Genomic DNA, 21,503 nt, shown 5'->3' with positions numbered 1-21,503 from the left:
TCCAGAGTACCAGTATCCACCATCTAGTCCCTCAAACTGCAGCTTTGTACTAATGTATCTTGAATGTTTCAAAGAGGGATGATCACTGTAATGCTGTTTATAGCTATCTTCCTACTTGAGTCTGCAAGGTTATTGAAAAGAAAAGCAAGGTCAGTATGTAAGGTCTACGAAGTATACAAAACTTTCTCTTCTTCCTGCTTACAAGTTCTTTACTACTGCTCTGTGGCTTAAATTCATAGAGTTGAAAACCATTTTGAAAGCCTTACACATTTATATTTTTGTGAGATGACTCAAAAAATGTTACGTCATCAAATAATTCTTGTTAACATAAAAATAGGTTGGAATTTATTTCCCCCAAGCCTTTTTAAAAGGAAACACCCCCTCCCCCAAATTGTATCAAAACAACTGATACTGAAGTATATGCAGAAATTAATCTTTTTAATTTCTTACATGAAACCCCTCCTTTTAAATAACTAAAACCACTACCTCCTTACAGTAAAGTTGAATATCTAACATTGTTACACTTGGCTCCCACTTCTAGAGTTTAGAGAACAGTTTAGATGTTTCAGAACTGTGCATGTTAATGGTGATGATGTTGAGGTTTTGTTACACGCACACAAATCAAGTCTTGCTGCAACTTTGTCTTAAAGTAAATCCCCTTGATTAACTTTTTCCCCCTTCAGCAGTACTCTTTATTTAGCTAGCTGCCAATATTAGGATAAGTACACTGAACTTCAGCACGTATGTGGAGAAAAAAAATACAGTACAACCTGCTTATTAAAAGCACTGTAAGTGAACTCTCAGCGCTCTGCACGGTGCAAACTGGAGTCCTGTTACAGTGAGGCTTTGTATGTGATAAAATAACTTCATGGAGAAAAGACACTTCAGTGGGCAGTCTGCTAATGCTGCAGATTTGTGGGTGACTCCTCGGTCCTCACCGCTTCCTGCCGATGGTCACGCACGGCACTGCAGAGGCCCAGCTTGACCAGGACGGATGACCCTTAGCACAGGTTTTCACAGCACAAAGATATGGCTGAGCGTGGTTTAACGCAGCTTTCTTTCTTCTTTCTGACTGCAGAGGGGCAGAAGAGGATGCCGGTGTAGGCTGCTGTATGCATACATCTGTATGTTCCAAGTTTAACAAAGCCCTTTCTGGTGTTTTCTTCCTCGTTCTTTGGATCTTTCCTTGCAGTTCACAAGTAGAGAGGTCAATGAGCATGCAGCAGGTGACTGCTGTCAGTCAGATTCTGACTTCTCATTAGATTTGGATGATTTACGCTTCCTCTTTTTTTTCTTCTTCTTTTCTTTTTTTTTCTTTTCCTTTTTTCTCTTTTTCTTCTTGTGTTTATGTTCTGAGGAAGTGGAGCTGCTGCCATCTTCATCATCCTCATCACTGTCATCACTACTATCATCTTCTGAGGTAGAGTCCTCCAGGAGTTGCTTCAGTTGCTGTATCCTGAGTTTAAAAAACGTGAATGAGAACCCTTTCTAGCTCTCCTCTACCTGTAGTAATTTATTCTAGCTTTTGCGTTCCCTTCCTGGCTCGAGGAATGGAAGCTGCATGCAAAGGGTGGGGGAACATTTCCTCTTTTGCTTAATTACACTCCTGTTACAGATAATATCACAGACTTATAAAAGCAACCCCCTTTGAGACAAGCAGATGTTGTGCCTTCAGGGACCTTCCATCTCATGGGCTAGCAAAGGCAGACTGGCTTATTGGCTTATTTATGTGTGCAAAATAATAAGGCAACAGCTATCACCTGACCACCTGGTGATAAGAAGTTGCTTATCCATACACAGAGGCATATTGGGATTATGACATTATGACATTCGGAGATACAGAGATGATATCAGTGAAGCTACAGAATAGGCTCTACTCTGGATGCAGAAGTATTTTTGGAAGGCGAGTGCCTTCCTTTGAACTTTCAAGGATTACTGGCAAATGAGGATGAAGTATTTGCTTATTTTATTACTGTTCTTCAGTATTCTCTTCAAGGATTCATCTCCAAGGAAAAGACAACACACCTGCAGCAGCAGTGCTGCTTTATAGGCTACCTGTAGTTTCTTTCCATTATTCCACTGATGCAGTTCAAGCAAGAAAGTATTAAAAACTCTGCTGCTCTATATACTAAATAATGACCTCACAAAAGAAGCAACACCAGGTGCCTCGAACTAGCTTTCTAAATCCACCCCTTCATGAACACTGAAGGCATTTTGACATGCCAAATTTTGGAAAACATCTTAGCAAAGTCAGTGAAAGAAAAAAAGAAACCAAATTGGGGTTTTTTGGCCTAAAAACCTAAACCTAAGTACCTGAATATTATGGCATAAATGAATACAACTCATCTTTAAACTTTGTTTTGGGGAACATATAGAAGCTAATGGAATTAAAGAGGTAGGAAGTACTACGGAGTCATTGTTCAGAAAGCAGAAATGCCTTAGTCTGCCAACATAAAGAAACTGCCATTAAAAAGATGCTCTGAGCTAAAAGTAAGCTTATATCAAAATTTCACCCATACATTAGTACCATGCTATCAAAATAAAAACTAAATTGAAAATGTACTTTACTACAGATACACTTACCTCTTTTCCTTTTCGTGACGTTTATTTTCCCTTATTATATCGTACATTGGATCTTCATGTGCCTTTAAAGTGGAAAGCAGAAAATCCAATGTTGGTAAATCAAAGCATTTATCACCAACAGTTGTATTTCCTAAAAATATAAACCAAAGCAATCGAATGCAAGAGGCTTTCTATCAAAAGATGGAATATGCTTAGCAAGCTCTTAATTCACAAGTATACTCTCAGACTTAACATCGTTAATCTGAACTGGTGTATTTACTTCAGGGAAAGCTTATCTAATTACATCACTAATGAAGGGGACTCTCCTTAGGTATAATAAATCTTCAATCACAGTTAACTACGAGAATCCCACACACAAGCTATGGGAATAGCTAGACATAGATGGACTACTGAAGTTCAAAATAATGAGCTGTACCCTTCTAGTATATTTAAAAAATTTGGATACAAATATACAGGAATACAGGAACGAGAAATATAAGACAAACAGATAATGAAGTTGGAGTTGTCCTATCATGCTATGCGCTATTGTTACTGGTTCTTAAATCAGCTAATTTTAATTAAACAGGCAATGCAGCAAAAGATAGCTGTGCAGGAAGATAGGATGTAAACTTTAAGGTGGGTTCATGCCATGCAAGAATGCAGCAAAGAGATGAGGTGACCATTTCTGCAGGAAGATTAAGCAAACAAGTCCAAGAGAGAGGATATAGCAGGTGCTGACCAGTTAGTTAAATGTCAGTAGCAATGAAATGTCAGTAGCAAATGAAAGACGCTGGGAATGCACCATGAAGGGCTTGGACATAGAGCAAGGGTTTGATGCAACAGAGAAGAAGCACGAGGAGAAATGAAGAATAGAGGCAATCTCGTCATGGGAGAGGGCTAAAAATACTGTTTGCAGTTGCATACAATCAGTGTGAGTTCAGAATCTGGACAGAATTATCACAGATTACATTTTTCATGGATAGAAATGAGGACATAAGCCACAAAGTGATGAGAGCCTGAAACAGAGATTAACATTGCAGAGCAACAGGAAAAAGTTAATCACGCAGGAAGAATCTGCAGAACTGAGATGCAGCCTCATGTAGCAAGAGATCAGACTTGTAGACAATGACTGGATTACAGACCTAGACAACAGCATTCATGATGTGGTTGTTCTCAGCGAGAGCAGAAGGCTTGAAGCAGCTGTAATGTGGGCAGCTCAAGCTTGACTAAACATTTTTTTGTTATGTTGACATTTTAATCACCAAAAAATGGATATAATGGTTGAAATAGGTTCTCGAAGATTTTCAATTTAGATGTAAAAATTACGACTTTTCCCCTTGAAGAGTAGATTTTCTGCAAAGTAGTCAAACATCCAACCACATCTGTAGCTTTTTCTTTATTAGGAGACTGTCGGCATCTATATTATACTAGAGACGGAGGAAAAGTCCTTAATAAAAGCACCATCTGACAGGCTTCTCTTCACTTGCAAGGTTATGCATTGTCAGGACTAAAAAAAGACAAGCAATAATAGTACAGCATTTGTACTCACTACTCTAAATTGTTCCAATTTCTGATTGCCTTTAATAAAGAATGGGCATTCCTTATCTCCTGTTCTGTGTCCGTAACGTTTACACCTCCAACCTTTAAAGAAAGAAGCAGCAGTGAATTGCACCTCTGAGACAGATCGGAAGAAGTACAAAAGAAAAAACAAACCCACATTTATGCAAAGGATTTCCAATTTGTCGGAACAAGCAGAGAGATACAAGTACTGTTGATAAATTTAACGTCCATAAAATACAGGGCTATTACAGCCTTCAAGATACTGGATGCTTTTATATCAATATCATGCCAATCTACCTGGACCTCATTATCTGTCCAACAACATTCTGCCCTCCCGCCAGAGTAAATGGGTGGATATATTAAGGTCTAAATGACACCTGGAATATTTTCAGCCTTACACTGCATCACTTTGACTTCTTTTCCCAAAGGCATCCAAAGCCCTTTTGTTGGGGCATGTGCCAGGAATTCTCGTGCGCTTTCATTGCCTGGTACATCAGGTATGCAGTCTTCTGGTTTTGTTTCATTCTCCTACAAAAAAAAAGAAAAAAAGAAGAAATATAAGGACAATAACTTTTTTTTTCTTTAAACTTTGTAAAAATTAATACTTCAAGAGTGCAGGCCTTCACTTAGTATGAAACCTATTTCCCATTACTTTTTTTTTCCATTGTAAGACACAAAGGATCTAAAATTCTTTTTCTCTCACACTTGAATATTCCAGGCAGAACTTTACTGCCATATTAATTTCATTCTTTCCCATCTATTTTAGTAATTTAAATAAATTATATAAATGAAATGTAAGTTATAGAGATGAAAACTTAACACTCTTCCTGCTACAAGACATAGCAATTAAAAAAAACTTCTACAACACAGAGCGGTGTTTTTTAGGTTAAAAGCACTACACTATGGCTTAGGTATATAAATTTGGCAAAAGTAATTAACGTGATGAAAGGAAAGCACTGGTACAGAAATATCTAAGCCTAAGCAATGGAGAAGAATCCTGAAAAGTATGTCATTCAAACTGCAAATCTGCTTTCCATAAATGACTCCCCTCTATCCATACTATTAAATATTATGTGAAGTGTGAGTGCTAAGAGATGATAAAAGAACTGGTCTCCTCCTATCTGCTTCTGGGCACGTCATGTGGATCTGCTTGTAACTGAGGATTCTCCGAGTTTTTCCTGGGAAGCACTTACTTCTCTCTGCAATTTATATATGTAACACTAATACATGCCTAAAGAACAGGTTGTGTGCAAATACCTCATAATGCTAAAGATTTACCAACCTTTATTAGCCCTGGGGGAGGTTTCTCATAGCTGAAAAGCAATAGAAATATTGTTACTCTGCAGCTTATCACAGACAAATAAATCGAGAAAATACAGGTGTTCGATGGTATAGACTTAAAACCTTCAGCTCACATTTTTCCTTAAATTTTACTCTATCACTACTGACCAAGAACTACAGCAGAACATGGATGCAAACTGACTGAGAGACAGTATTTGTCATATCACCACACGTGTCTCCTGCAAACATCCTTCAGATTCACATTCTTGTGGGAGAACAACTACTTGGCGTGGATGTGTGGTACATTTAGCTTCAGTTACCACAAATGCATCTCTCCTCCTTTTCTGTAGCACTCCTCCCTAAGATCTCACTGATCCAAACTTCTTTACTCCAGCACTGCTAAATCATAGACATAGTGACCAGAAAATGTCAAGTCGGACTGTTCCTTACATCTAGCTTTGCCAGTCAAACCTAATAGAAAATACTTTCATCATCTGTGTATTAAACCTGAAGAGAGAACCCTACTGTCCAAAGTATCATATTCCCTGCAGCATTTTTCTGGAGTTAACAGTAGATACAACATTTATGAAAATCCAAATAGCAAACAGGTGCTACACATAGCACACAGCAACTGAGAAAAGTGCATGTTCTTGGGATTTAAATGCCAAGGCACCACGAAATGGTCCCGGAGTTTTAGAACACACATTATTCAGAAAGATGCAGGCCTGTATAAATTAACTTGTTTTGGGGTCTTTTTTCCCCCAAGTCTCATCTGTATTTAAAACAGACATTGTTTTCTATAAAGTGCTACCTTTGGCACAGTCTAAAGAGTCATAGAAGTGGGCAGAGATTTTTTTGCTTTTCAGCGGCACATAAAGAACAGCACTCTGCGAGACCAGAGTCCTGAAATCCTTTGCTTTATGAACGACTCTTTTCAACAGGACTTTCCAGATATTGTCTATCTGTCAGGACACAAAACATCTGTACAGGCTGTACCTCATTTTAGGCCCTAAGTTTAATGGCATATGCAATATTCTGTTCGCTTAGCTGCACACACACACCCCCTCCCTACCTACACACCTACAGGAATGCCGGGCACAATCATACCAATACCACCGGAACAGCAGTGAAAAGTTGTCTTTATAACAGTAACTTTGGAGTGCCGTTTGGTGCACTTAATAACAAATTCTCACTTCCACTTGGAAAAGAAATCACGCTCTTGTGAACCTTCTGATCTTTTTATTCCATTAAAATAATAATTCCCTTTCAGTGTAATAACATAAACCTTTTACAGCACCGCGGACTCCTGACGGAACCATCAGGCAGATCTCAAACGTTTTTATCCTAATTTTTAATTTTTTTTTATTATTTTTTTTTTAGTCCATCCTAGTGGAACAACCTCTGCTTCTACGCTGCATCCCTCGGACCTGGGAGGAACCTGGAACAGACCCGTCTGTCCCTCAGCGAGCCTTTAGTTAAGTCGCCAAGCAGCTCTTGCAGGCGGCCCCGAAGCCCCTGTGCCGACCCACCCTTAAGGGGACAGGGGAAGAATAAACCCCTCCTCCCTCAAAAAAAAGAAACACCCCAGCCCTGCGCTGTAAACGAGCCCCAGGTGCCGGGGCGGGGTGGTCTCAGAGCAGCGAGGGGCGGGAGCCGCGGGCAGCCCCCCCTCCTCCTCCTTTCCTTACAAAGACTCCAGGTGCTGGATCTTCTGCAGCTGCTGCGCCTCCTGCCTCTTCCGCTTCCTCTCATGCCGGTCCTGGGTCCTGCCGCTCGCCGCGGGCTCCGCCTGGCTCTTGGGCCGCGCCTGGCTGCCCCTCGCCCCCTCCTCCTCCTCCTGCTCCGGCCCCTCCTGCTGCCCCTGCCCCCTGGGCGCCCGCTGGGACATGGGCGCTCCGGCAGGACCCGCGGCGGACCGCGGGGCTCCGGCGACGCCCCCTCCCCGCCCTCCGCATCCCGGTTTCCGGCCGAGCGCCGACTTCCTCCTGCGCCCGCATCCCCTGGCACCCCGCCTCCCACGGGCCGGGCTGGGAGGGGGGGACACCGCCACCGTGCTGCCCCCGCCGCGGGCACCCGGCCCGGGGGGTGGGAATAACGTGCGGAGTGTTCTGCCTTCGAAACACCGATATTCAAACCAAACCAACCAACCGACAAACAAATCCCAAATCCCCAGTCATTCCTCCCTTGCAGAAGGGCCACCTCTCCCGCTGTGATGAGAGCCCACCTGGAGTGCTGCATCCAGCTCTGGGGTCCTCATCTCAAGAAAGACATGGATCTGTTGGAGTGAGTCCAGAGGAGCCCACCAAGATGATCAGAGGGATGGAGCACCTCCCCTGTGAGGACAGACTGAGAGAATTGTGTTTGTTCAGATCGGAGAAGAGAAGGCTTTGGGGTGACCTAATTGTGACCTTCCAGTACCTGAAAGGAGCCTACAAGAGAGCTGGAGAGGGACTATTTACGAGGACAGGTAGTGACAGGGCAAAGGGGAATGGCTTCAAACTAGAAGAGAGTAGCTTTGGACTAGATACTAGGAGGAAGTTCTTTGCTGTGAGGGTGGTGAGGCACTGGAACAGGTTGCGCAGGGAAGTTGTGGATGCTCCATCTCTGGCAGCGTTCAAGGCCAGCTTGGATGGGACTCTGAGCAACCTCGTGTAGTGAAAGGTATCCCTGCCCATGGAAGGGAGGTTGGAACTAGATGATCTTTAAGGTCTGTCCTACCAAAACCATTCTATGATTCTATCATTTTGTACTTGCCAGTGATCAAAATACATGCAGGTGGAAGGAGAAGGTCGGCGTCCAAAATACATAGAGTGGGGTTTTTTTCTTCTTCTTTTTTTTTTTGAATGGACAGGCTGGTGCCACGGACAGTACATATTGGTTATGGGGCAAGGTCTAGCCCCATGAAGTCTCTAAATAGAGACTTTATTTTGGAAGCAAACGCAGCAAGGTCTGGGTTGGGCCATGCTACTGCAGCAGGAGCTACCTGACAAACAAAGGACAGCTCCTCTTCAGTGTATGGGCACCCCTAGGGAGCCAAATCTGCCCCCAGGCTTTGCAGTTTCCTGCTCCAGCTGTGATCTTTCTGTTGGAGGATGAGGAATAGAAGTAGGTCAGTGTTGGGAAGGCAAAATTTAAATTTCTACTTTAGTTTCACATTGAAATTCAAGATCACATGAGATTTGCTTAAGAGCTGAGTGAAATGCAAAAAAATACATCTTAGAAGTCCAGGAATTGAAGGTGTTTATAATTGTGATCATCTTGGTGCTTTGAAAGTGCACATCAATGGCAAAGGATGGTATTTGCTATTATAGCACCCTGTGATTCTGAAGTACAGTAACACACAGTCCTGAGAAAGCCTGTCTTTTACGAGGGAAATAGCAATCTTGGGGATTTTTAAACAATTATTAAACAAACAATACTTTAATATTATTTTAGCTTCTACTTGGTAAAGCCTTATTTGGGACAAGAGATCATGTGTCTTGTTTCTCACTTGTATTTAGCTAAGTGGATGCCATTGTAATTTGAGATCCTGGAAAACTATTTTTGTCCAGTCTTTTGCAAGGCTGTTGTGCTTACTTTAAGGTTTAAACAAAATAATCTAGCTTTTGCATGCCCTGACGTTAATATATACTATTGATGAAGATTTTTCTTTCATGTACCAAATTTTGTAGGTTTACTGGCACTGGAAAGAATGCAGCAGCCCTTCTACCACAGAGCAACACTCGGCAGCAAAGCCATTTAACCGTGCAGATATGCTTCTCAAGAAAACCCAACTCCTGCTCTTCATGAACTAATTCCGAGGTATCCATCTGGCTGAGATGAGATGGCACATAAGTTGTGAGTAAACCTTTTTCCTTCATCCCATGGGTTTGTAGTCAGCTTGTGTGTTTTGCTTAGCAGTCAGCCTTTACAGAGTTTTATTAGTAGCCTTTATTTGGGCCTACACTCAGAAGAACAGGCTGAGTTGCTGCCATGTCTTGAGAAATGGCAGATCACAGCAGATGACCCGAGGTGCAAAAGTTAATGAAGACCTTCTTGGCTAAAGGCTTAGAGGCAAAATCAGTTTATTTGCTAATCTGAGTTAAATATCTGTGTATGAGGCAAATACAAGGTGATGTGAATTAAGATAATCCACTGTGAAGCAAGTTAAGCAGATGACTTGATATTCGCTGGAGGCTAAGAGATTTGCTGCTGTGACACTCCTTGTGTGTGGTAACATGTCAAATCTCAATCAGTCCCTTACATGGTCATGTATCTTCAAGCAACAAGTGAGGTGGGAGAAATATTTTTAGGTGTTGGAACTACATTTAAAAGGTCTGAAAGAAATTAGATGAGACACAGTATCAATTTTTCACTCTATTTAGAGAAATGGCAATAGTTACTAAAAGTTAAGGACCAGCTGGACTGATGCCTACTAAATAGAGACTTTATTTTGGAAGCAAACTGAAGTGATATAATAGGTTTTTGGCCCCTTTTTCAGTCCAGTGTTATTTTGTTATTTTCAAGGGCCTTTTTACTTCACATTTTTCAAACCAATAGAGTAGTCAGACCCTGGAACAGCTTTCTAGCATGTTAGGACAGTGACAGAAAACCTAATTAATTCTAAGATGGAGTGTTTCCAGTCTGTGAATGGTATTCTGTGGGAGAGGTGTGTGCAATAGCAAAAGAGACAGTTCCCCCAGAAACCCTACCAGTCTCAGTTTCGCACACCCTCAATTGTCCTAGCTTGGCTGAAGTAAGATTTCTGCCACTTTGGAGCAGGTAAGGGCCTGGCTTAGATGACCTCAGGTTAAATGACTTCATCCTTGACACAATAACTGGCACAAATTCGGGAACTAAGTGCATAGTCTCGGCAGAATTGTGGGGTTGCAAGTGGAGGCAGAAGGATAGACCATAGTATATATATTGTCCGCTTCTTACAGTTAGTCAGTGGGATCTTGGCTGTGTTATTTGCATCCTGGTGGCTCTTATGTCCAGGCTGTAATTTCTGAGCAGATCAGGGCACCTGGATGACACTCTTTACTGCAGTAACTTAATGGGTCACACAGGAGGTAAAATTCAATAGGTACACTGAATGTGGTTTAAATATATTCTTTCTTCAGTTTGACACAAATAATTTTCCATGCATTTACTCATCTGTCTTAAAAATGAACTTTATCACTTTATTACCCATCTTAGAAGAATCAAGGCCAGGGTTTTTTAATAGGACATTATTTGAAGCTGTATGGTTTTTCTTTTTTACTCCTTTGCTGAGAAAAAGCCTTGGATTCTTGTGCATGCTCACCCATGAAGACAATTGCATTCATATCAGTCCTTAGGAAAGATCAAAAGAAAATGAATTGTTAAAAGGAGGGAGTAGAAAAAAAACCCTGTTATTTTCAGTTCTATTTATTCTGGAGCAAAGATGCTCCGTATCAGTAAATTGCTTAAATCTGTTCTATTTAAAGGGTTCATATTAACTGAAGATCTGGTTCCTGGTACTTCGAAGGATACTTATTTAAAGTTGGTTGGTTTTTTTTCCCTTTATTTGATGTAGTGCTTCAGCCATTTCAAGTTAATTTTATGGGGAAATGTTGTCTTATTTTAAGAGCTGGCTGTCATCACCCTGTAATTCCAACTTCATCAGAACATCTAAGGAGAAACATTAATTGCTGTCACAATGTGAAGTATCTGAAAAGCCAGTATGTTTCATAGTATCCACTACAACTTCGTCGTGAACAACTGAACGTTTCAACTGCAAGCGATAATACTGGGACCAAATTAACTTACATCTATGTCTTCCCATGGGCATCACTATTCCTGTGAGAGTGTAACCCTGGCAGAACGTCAGCCGATCTGTTTTTCTCCATTTTTGGCTGGCTAGAGCTTTGGGCCAGGATCTGTTTCTGATTATGTGTCAGATATTACACACAGGAGAGGAATCCAGAACCCGTGTTAGGCTCCATGGGAAGTTAAGCACCTCCTAATGGGATCCAGAGAAAGCAGCAGGCTGAGCAGAGCACAGTCTAAATCCAGCATGGCCAGCCCATGGCTGCCCAAAGCTAGATGATTGGAGACATTCAGAATAGAGTGAGTCTAATATCTGGACCATTTCTGACCACAGGGATGGCTACCTCAGAACACCAGTGGCCCTTCTAACCACTTGGGAATCTCAGCTGCAAGGAGAGGTGCTGACATGCTCTCTTACAGAGAAATGAAAAGTTTTGTTTGAAGTGGAATTGCTGGCAGTTACTTTTGATACTATTTTAACAATTAGAAAACGAGAGACTTGGGTTTCAGCTCCCTCCTGGGTCTGAGTGTTCAGTGATGATGGGTTCTGCATCACTGGGACAAAATACCCTGAGCAGCAGGCTAGCAGCTACATTGGTGGGGGCCACCCAGCATTCATATTTCAGTCTTTGGAAGCAGTAGAGAAAAGCATTTGAGATTCACAGGACTGGTAGAAGAAGTGTGTTTGAACTTGGTTGTGAGTACACTAAGAGAGGTGTCCATCCCAACACTGGAAACTGCGCTTCTTTCTGTGAGATACAAAATCAATACTCGAGGCAGGGGCCAGAGCCCGGTTCTCCCTTGATAAGCACCATTGCACTAGGCCACAATATTTTGCTCCTAGTTCCTGCTTCTCAGATTAGTCTCAAGTTTAAAACAGCACTGCTCAGAGGTGAAAAGTGTTCCTACACACCTGAACCTTACTGTGGTGTTTGCTGCCATGTGCCATCACATAAAGGGAGCAAATGTCTGAAAGAACATGATGGCCACAGCTGCATTTTGTGCAGTCCTGTCCGTGTTCAAGACTGTACATGTCTACGGGGACAAGCCTTTTAGGAAAATTGGGCAGAACAGCAAAGTTTCCATCAAAGTTGGATCCGAACTAAGCACAGATGTGAACTAAGCATTGAATTGTTTGTTTCTATAAAGACTAGGTAACTACCTCGGGTGTTCAAAAACGTGCACTTGCAGAAAAGCTCTCTAGCTAAGCAAGGAAGAGTCTCTAGAAATTAGCTGAGCAAAGCTGTTTGAACTGCAGCTTTAGTTTGAAGTCCCTTCATAAAGCTACGTCCCATTTTAAGCACTCAAATCAATTTATTGGATCTATCCCAAAGACGGATTAGCTGGAATTTACAAGAGGAATGATTGTCTTCCTTTTTTGTAAATTCTGTCCTCCAAGCCTCTGACAGATGATTACATCAATGAACTCCCTGCATCCTTCTGTGGAGATAATGGTCTTACTGATCACTTAGAGTTTGTGGTGTTAAAGTCACTGGTTCCACCAGAAGTGTACTGTGTACCGTCTCTTCAAGCCATCACTCAGTGAAAATAATCTATCTTTGATCTTCCTTCGTTATTTTAACTCACTTAAGACTTCAGTGACCTGAAATAACTGAATAATAATTACATTTTTCATTATTTTTTGCCTTTTTTTCCCCCGGTCTTTATAAATAAGTACAAATAACTGTATATAGTCCCAGCCATTTTGCATTGTGCCATTTGCATTTTTTTTTCAGGAAGAAGGTTGTATTTGATGGGTGTATATTTGTGTGGTAAACTCTTGATTGATTGATTGCATTGTGTCTCTGGGTATACTCTGACCTTGAATCATAGAATCACTAAGGTTGGAAAAGACCCCCAAGATCTTGAAGTCCAACCTTTGACTGATCACCACGTTGTCAGCTAGACTGTGGCACAAAGTTCCATGTCCAGTCGTTTCTTGAACACCTCCAGGAATGGTGACTCCACCACCTCCCTGGGCAGTCTGTTCCAATGCCTGGCCACCCATTCAGTAAAGAAATTCTTCCTGATGTCCAATGTGAACCTCCCCTGGTACAGCTTGAGGCTATGTCCTCTTGCCCTGTCACTTGTTTCCTGGGAGAAGAGACCAGGTCCCACCTTGCTACAACCTCCTTTCAGGTAGTTGTAGAGAGTGACATGATTTCTTCTCGTCTGTTGATACAAGGCAGAGGCAAAGCTTTATGTAGGCTTCATAGGACTTTACCTGAGCAAGGACTGTCCACATTCAGGAACTGTGTGAGTAGTAGGAGCACTCAGATGCTAATGGCATGTTATATAAGAGTAGGGAAGGGAGATTTTGGCTGACAACCCTTGGATAGTCTCCCAACTTCTTACAAAACATACCATCATTTGTGGGATCACTTGTGCCCAAGCTGAGCGGGCAGGACTTGAGTTTCATAAGAAACAGTCAGATGCAATGAAATCCATAATTCTCTATTTATCTGTTTTTTACAGATGAGAGGTTGGGTCAGCATAACTGCAATTTGAACCTCTTTTTAGGGGCATGATAATTACTCCAAATTGGATGTTCTTCTTGTATTTAAATGTATATATATATATATATAGTGTCTTAACCCCTAATAGTTATAGTCTTACTGTCATCAAAGTTGGCAGTTTTGCTACTGACTAAGTATGGGTCAAGGCTAGATTCTTTGCCTGGTAGCCAGTTTGGTTTTGTTTTTTTTTTGTTGTTTTTCATAACTGCAGGAAATTCTTCCTTCTGAGCTTTGGCTATATTCTCAAATCAGTGATCAATTTACAAGAACTTTTCCCTTGCAAAAGCAGATTCCTTTTCTGAATTTTGTCTCTATAAAATAGTGACTGATAAAACAGTTCCCGTTTAAACGATGCCCAGCGTGTCAAGTATAATAGGCAAATTCATCTTCAGTGCCAGCATCCGTCCTTGGTATGTCCCCTCTGAGCTGCCAGCTTTCCAGTGGAACCTAAAAAGGCTCCAGTGTTTATTAATGGGTCACAGAAACTGCAGAAATAAAGTGATGAGAAATACAATCTAAAAAGTTGAAGGCAAAGATCCTTGGTTCTGCTTGCCTCCTCTATTAAACAGGAAGATGACTTTCTCTTGTTAAAAGAAAAAAAAAAAGCTGATCTGTTAGTTCCATGCAAAACAGCTGTTCCCACTTAACTGTTTCAAAACTATCCAAAATTCGCAGCTCTTTAGCTTAACATACTTCCCATATGTCAGGTCACCAACAGCTTCTTTCTAGGTAACTGCAAAGAAAGGAACAGAAACTCACAGTTCTAGACCTTCTTCCTTCCCTGTACCTCTCAAAAGGGTAATATTGTAAGAGTAGTGTAGCAGTGTTACAGCAGTGAAGTAAGGACTAGTTAAGCAAGTTGACCCAGAAGTGTCTCTGACAGGAATGAGAAAGGAATTCCTGATATGGGATGTTGAAACTCATGCCAAACACACAAAAATAATGTTTTCCAATGGCGGGCTAGAAGCCATTTTCATTCCATTATGCTAGTTTTGCTATGAATGACATCCAGGAACACTCCCTCATAGTTACTTTTGCTTAAAAGTTACTATCATCTGCAGTTACATAGATATAGAAATGGAAGAATAAATATATCATTGTAGATAGAAAAAACCACATTCTTTCCTAGTCCAGTCTGTATCTAGGCAGATTCATGCATGGCCTATGTTTCTATTTGTCACTTGTGGAGTGTGGGGAGAAAAAAAAAATCACTTTAGCATCCTCTAATAGGGCTTTCTCCTGCCAGCCTTGTGTGGTACTTTTTGGTCATGCTTGAATAAACTAAGAAATGAGAGGTGTTCTGCCCAGTTATAAAGTAATTTTAATAATGTACCAGCGATCTTGCCAAAAAAAAGTAGATGTTGGCTGTAGGTGGTTAGGCTGTGTTCATAAAACATTAGTTAAGCTATCTGGAAACCACAGCTTGAAGGCTATAGATGAAAAAAACAGAGTGTTTTGGGCCTCCCAAAATGCAAGTACAAGATAAGAGTGGAGGCCTTGAAAATTCAAGCACAGGATGGTAATGGAGGCCCCCAGAACACAGACCACAAAATGTCAGCCACAGATCACTGAAGAAATGAAGCCTCAGAAATTAAGTCAATGGATTTTGTGGTTTACCTGCAACGTAGGTAAAATCTATAACCTGCAGTAAAGTGAGCTGTAAGATGGAACTGTGAGCCAGCAATGAAGGAGCAAGTTGACAGACTGTTAGGAAACATAAAAAAATGACCCCAAGCAGACCTAGAGAGAGGAGGAGCAAATCCACAACATCACTCTTCTCCTGGCAAAGAGGAAGAAGAAATCATAAATATTAGCACTGTAATCATGGAAAAGAACTTGGGATACTGACAATTTACTACAACCAACCCTTGCTTTTCCTAAAGATGATTTTATTGCCTTTTGAGCCCAGTGGATGAGCATGAGACCAGAGAAAGGCATAGTTAATATTAAGTTTGTGTATAATAGTTCTAGTTATATCATTATTGCATTAGCTGCAATAATTAGCTAATTTGGACTTAGCGTGATTGTAGCCAGACTAATAATAACTCTTTCATTTGCTAAGACTTTAATTCTTGGCTTTATGTTTCTTTATGTTTCTTTAGCCCACATAGATTGCATGGGATGTTTGGTCTGAACCCTAAGCATAAGCTCAGATAGATAAAACTTGGCTGCAACAATTAGTGGAGAAGGCAGGCAACAAAGGCTGTGACCTGTGCTGCAACAGCACAGCACACCAGGAGTGCGTTCAGAACATGCCCAGCACTCAGAATGATCTTAACAGCTCTATGTAAACATCTAAAGATGGTTGTGTAACATGAAAGTTCCCGATTTTATGAGCCTGGGCCTAAAACTGTTCATTAGGACACAGATCAGATGGCTGGAAAAGATTACTGGAATACCACCCTACAGTTGCTCTACAGATGGACTCTTTTCTGTTAAAAACAAGCTTGAAAGATGCATTACATATCTGATGAATCTGTGTGAATCTGCTTCCAAAATAACGTTGACATTTTAGTAGAAGTGTTCAGAGTTGATGTCTGGATACATGATTTTTTTCTCTCTCAAGATGCAAAATGTAAATAAAAATTCATACAAGAAACACTAAATGCTTACTAATTAGGGGAGAAGATTGCTGTGGTCTTCTTGCACCGGACTCCTGGTAAGCACCTGCTTTAATGGTCACACACATAAGAACCAGAGAGCACTGTTTTGTAACACCTATGCACTTCAGGCAGTTCTCAGGGGATTCACACATGAATATTAATGAAGGAGGGGAAAAATAACAAGGTCTCCTGTTTCCAGTTTGCTTAGGCAGTGGTCTCTGGCAGCTACAGCACTGGTATGCAGAGGAGTGACTGACCTGACTTGCCTCTTTTCCGATCACCTCTGATAATAATCCTTTTACTCAGGACAGGCAGAGTGAATCTGTGGTGTTCTCATTTCAAAATGTAGGTGGGCTGTACCTTACAGATACCCTTACATTTCAGGAAAGTTTGCATAGTTTATTTTGTGCCAGGTTGTTTGCAGAGGAACCATTTCCTCTTCTCCTCCCAACACAAACAGCTTACAGAAGGCATTTTATAGGGAAAATGCTATAGGCAGGGGATGGGTGGATGTGGGGGTGGTGGTTAGACTGGAGCTTGGATAAAAGGGTTCTGTCTTTCTAACTGGGAGTCATAGTCCACACCTAATTTGCAATCCAACTTTATTAAGGCAGCTTTGTTTAGAAGAATGTTGGAACAAAACATTATTATTTTTTAATTATAGAGCCACAACAGTCCTAGCAGGCAGAGTACAGATTGCACGTGATAAAACTTAGCGTGATAAATTAGTTACTCAATTGTGACCCTTTGCTTTTCAGACCTTAGTGTCTATGATGCTTCTTGAGAAACAGTTTAGTCTTCAAACAAGTGCATAATGCTTCTGCCCTCCCTTTTGATTCCGTGAAGACCCTTTGTAATAGGCAAACCATCAGTAATTGTTTGATTGTTTTTAGTGCATTTAAGAAAACCAGAGTGATCCTTGTTGCAGAAACCACTCCTTTCTGCACAGTTTGAGCCACACAGTTCTGAGATCGTTGTAGATGCAGCCCCCCCCATCACTGGGAATTCAGGCCAGTGGGCAGCAGGCTCCCCTACCACTTCTGCATAACACTGTGGAAATCCACAGACTGAAAACCTGTGGCTTAACCACATGTGTTGTTTGCTAGGAATGTCCAACTCTTTCTGCAGCTTAGTATAAGCAGTCCATTGTTTCAAAACCATTCCCTGATTTTGTGGGTACCTGCAATATATTTAGAATATGCTTTAGTTCACGTGAGTTTTAATAATGGGTTATCCAACACATTTCTCATTTTGTCTCCAGCTACTTATGTTACATTCAGTATGTCACTTATGACCAGATTTTTTAAATTGTAGCCCCTACATGGATGAAGTTTTCTGAAAATCTGGTTACTGACTTTCATACTTACGTTGAAATTATAACTCTTCTGAAAATGTGGTTTTTAACCTCTGTGGTCTCTATTTTGAAGAGTATTTAGGTTTGAAAACCCTTTCCTTTTTTATGAAATGAGGGTAATGACATTTTCACATTTAACACATGCACATAATATATATTGTCTGATAAGTGCATGACCATGGAATGGAAATTGTTAACATTAGAATATATAGTTGTGAAAAATGGTAGGAAAAATCAGATGCATAGGGTAGTTTTTCTGCAGTTTTACACTGGCACACGTATACTGAGGCCAACACCACTGCTCTAGGGAAATTAGAAAATAGTTTTGCCCAGAGTTGGCTTGCTACAGTTATTTGTTTGTTTCTAGTAGCGTGCAAACTACAGCAGTTGCAGTGCAAGCATGCCTCAAAAGTGTGCGATCCAGGATTATACTTTTGACAGCTGTTTGCCTTACAAACAATAGCAGTGCTGGTGGAAGACAACAGTCAACTGTAATTTATCCTTGTGTTTGGCTGTTGGGAGCCACTGCCTCATCTCTGGCGGCAGTGCGCCTTTGTAAGTGCTGTCTAACCCATATCCGTCAGAATGAGCCGGATTTGCTAAATCACTTGGATAGTAATTTAGCGTGGCACATTCGGAATGACGGGCTATTCATAAGCACTAATTAAGACAGCTCTGTTGGTGTATCTCATTATGCTCTGACGTCCAACAAAGGAGTTGCTGAGTACCTATGGGCAAGTGAGACTTTCTCCTGGCACGGCAGGCCCTGGAAGAGGGCACTGGTTCACAGCGTCGCCCGCTATTTGTTTGGCTTGCGTCAGAACAGCTATAGTGGGTGGAGTAGAGATAAACTGAAGATGAATTGGACTAACTGAAATGTATCCGGAAGCATCAGCAATTTAAAGCGTATCCATTCCTCTGATGCTCTGTGCGTTTTATGTTCTCTCCTAAACCACTACGGGTAATAAATCGGAATAGAACCTGCACGTTAAACAGGCTGTGCGGGTGGCTGATCAGTCCAGGATGGCTTTGGATGAAGAGTGAAGAGCTCCGTGTCACAGTATTTCTCATGACTCACCAAGGAAGACAGAAGCCCACGTCACCTGGATCACTCTGATCACCAAAGGCATTTATAGGGTCATGTCAGTCCTTCGTGACTCACACCACTGACAGTAAATTACAGACTGTAGCACTCCAGATTTTAAGCCATAAACTGCCCAGAGTGGTTACGTTGTATTTAATTTTTTTAAAAGCCTTTCAGTTCCTTATAACCTTGAATTCGCATCCAGAGAAAGAGTCACACACTCTTTTCTAAGAGAAATTCTTTGAATTTAGTGAGAAAAATAAGGTATTTTGACAAAAGGTTTTACAGGAGTAAAATACAAACAGGAAAAAATATTTCGCTTAAACACTCAGCACAAAGGCCCATTCCACAGAAAACGCTCACTACAAACAATCAATACACCAGCTTTAATAAAACACAATTTATTGGTTTTAAGTTACCCACAAGAGAAGGAAAAGAGCAAAAGAAAAAAAGAGATTAAAAGGGTAAAGAAAGAGAGAAGAAACAAGGAGAGAGGAAAGGGAAAATGGTTACTGACAAGATCTGATGGTTCACGTAGTTCGGGTTGCAGGAGAGGAGAGACAGAGAGAGAGCTCACATGGAGTCTTGTGTATTTGTAGAGTTCATGTTTCCCTCCCGGGCAGGATATCCAGTCAGTGCCTTCCAGGCCAGAGTGAGGTGTGCTGTAGGCAGTCACAGGCTCCAGGGGCGTGGTGTGGGCAGGCTACCAGGCAGGTCTGCCTTGACTGACAGCCCAACTGCACCACCTTCAGTGATGAAGTGAACTTTTTAGTTGTAATTGGGGTTTTTACTTTCTTTTCTTGAAATTCAGTTCAACACAGAGAGCACAATGTTTTTTTCACGTTATTTGGTAACCCAAAACTATTCTCTAAAAAGCTGCTTAGGAGTTTGAAAGAGAGTACATACCGAAGTGAACAGCTTTGAGAAACAGCAGAAGATAAAAATAATTCAGAGTCCCTTCTCACAAAAAAATCCCCTGGTAGATTATATGGCCAAAACCAGCATTACATTTTGATATTTATGAATGTTATCTACCAATTAAATGCAGATACTTGTTTTTTTAAAAACTGAATTTTGTATCAGTTCAAGCTGTGATTCCCATTGCTCTCACTTTTTTTCCTTCTAGTAACTGAGTTATCTCTAAATCTGCCTGCCATAATTTCAAGGTATCTACAAGCTGCAGCATTTGACATATTCTTTCTAAGAAAAAAAAGGACTTCCTCTGTTTTCTTTGATCTGTAATTGATAGAGTACTTAGAAAACATTTCAAATCCACTCTGTGTTTTTTATGTCTCAGTATGCTACCTTTTTAGAAAACCTCTGGATCAAAGCACAATACATACATCCTTCAGGCATCCAGGGACTGAATCTTTGGGCCTGTAATCTTAGCTGTGTGAGGGGTAATTGACAACAGTTAGTGGTTAAGTGGTGAGTAGGTCCAACGGCTACTCAGCAGAATATTTCACTAGTCACAACCTCTCCTATGTTTATGTGACCGAATGTGTTGCAAACACTTTAATTTACATTAGGCCCACCATGCCATGAATGCCTGGCACTTGGCTTCAAGCACATTCCAAAGTGTAGAACAGCATCTCAAGTTACAAACCAGTGGTATCTTGTCTAGCTCAGATTCAAGCTGGGGCTTTATTTCCTTTTCCCAAGTTACCATAAATTAATCTTTAATTGAAGTGACTCATCAGCTGCTCCTCAGCTTTCTTCAGTGCTTCTGAGAGATGATTTGTACCAAACAGTGTATGAAGGAATTTTCTTACCTACCTTCTTGGAACTTGAGCTCTTGGATTTCTCCTCTGTGTGACACACTTAATGGTAACACTGCTGGGATACACAGGTAGACAATGAAAGCTGACATTTTGCTTCCTCGCCCTTCAAAAGATATGGGAATAGCACTGAATCTATTTTAGATCGATATAACGTAGCCCAAAGCCAAGAGAATTGCAGCCCTTTGAACATTACATTGTGTACTCCAAAAGGGAATGCAAAGGCATGAATCCCAGCTCCTTAATCCTCATGTAATGTCTGACCTGTGACATTCCTGAAAGCTAACTTTTCAGAGAGGGAAAGGACCTCAGCTGTACTGTGTTTGAAAGTCTGGAAAGGATAACCCTCCTTCCTGGACCAGCTTCTCTAGGAGCTTTAGGCATGTCTGTGCTCTTCTCCCTTCTCTCACTGTGTTAGTCGTGCCTGTGTGTCAGGCTGACTGACGAACAGATCTGACAGAGATCGGCGTCCCCAAAATGTTTCCAGGCCAGCTGGGTTAGTGTCCAAACAAACAGGCATGTAAATAGGAATCCGTGTGTATGTGTGCTTCAAAAAAACAGCAAAATGTTTAAATTGACATTTCTAAGGAAATTTCTAAGGAAAGACTGGAGGCACGAGGTGCGGGAGCCATGGGGCAAATAGAACTGGGGTATGAAGCAAGCAGGTTAGGTAACACAGAATGGACACGTGGCTCTTTTAGCAGTCAATAAAACTGGAAACACTTAGAGTAGTCTTGAGGCAATGGTAATTACATCAGAAGTGGAGAACTGTTATTGACACAGGTGAAGAATAATGAGTACAAAACTTGCATAAATATTAAGAGTCCAAGGAATTGTTTTGAAAACATAGAACTTCTTAAATAAATGTGCATAAATAGAGACTGTGTCACTGCCTGGCAATAAGAAGTGCCAAGTGCAGGGTAAGCTTTATCTTTATGTTGGTTGTATCAACATACTCCAATGGTGAACTACGAGTTCTCCTTAAGAAAATAAATT

The 21,503-nt window shown here is 41.1% G+C and overlaps 2 protein-coding genes across 2 annotated transcripts in view; one reads left to right on the top strand and one right to left on the bottom strand.

Annotated features, from left to right (window-relative positions):
* Positions 1-417: 417 nt before the first annotated feature.
* On the bottom strand, positions 418-7,328 carry RP9 (RP9 pre-mRNA splicing factor). Its single transcript, XM_050322835.1, has 6 exons — positions 7,092-7,328; positions 5,405-5,435; positions 4,521-4,650; positions 4,112-4,203; positions 2,584-2,645; positions 418-1,456 (listed from the first exon to the last, which is right to left on the bottom strand). Exons 1-6 carry the CDS (start codon positions 7,289-7,291, stop codon positions 1,237-1,239), a joined length of 735 nt encoding a protein of 244 aa, XP_050178792.1. The 5' UTR covers positions 7,292-7,328; the 3' UTR covers positions 418-1,236.
* Positions 7,329-7,684: 356 nt separating this feature from the next.
* The window catches only part of FKBP9 (FKBP prolyl isomerase 9), a 35,204-nt gene continuing 21,385 nt past the window's right edge, over positions 7,685-21,503 (top strand). The window contains exons 1-2 of the mRNA XM_050322064.1: positions 7,685-7,870; positions 9,075-9,240. Coding sequence (XP_050178021.1) covers positions 9,227-9,240 — 14 coding nt within the window. The 5' untranslated portion in view covers positions 7,685-7,870; positions 9,075-9,226. The remainder of the gene's footprint in view (positions 7,871-9,074; positions 9,241-21,503) is intronic.

This window comes from Myiozetetes cayanensis, unplaced genomic scaffold, assembly GCF_022539395.1.
Source record: "Myiozetetes cayanensis isolate MyiCay16 unplaced genomic scaffold, myiCay2020 scf1, whole genome shotgun sequence".
Classification (NCBI taxonomy): Eukaryota; Metazoa; Chordata; class Aves; order Passeriformes; family Tyrannidae; genus Myiozetetes; species Myiozetetes cayanensis.
The sequence above is the reverse complement of the archived record's forward strand: the minus strand, read 5'-3'. Positions and strand labels throughout refer to the sequence as shown.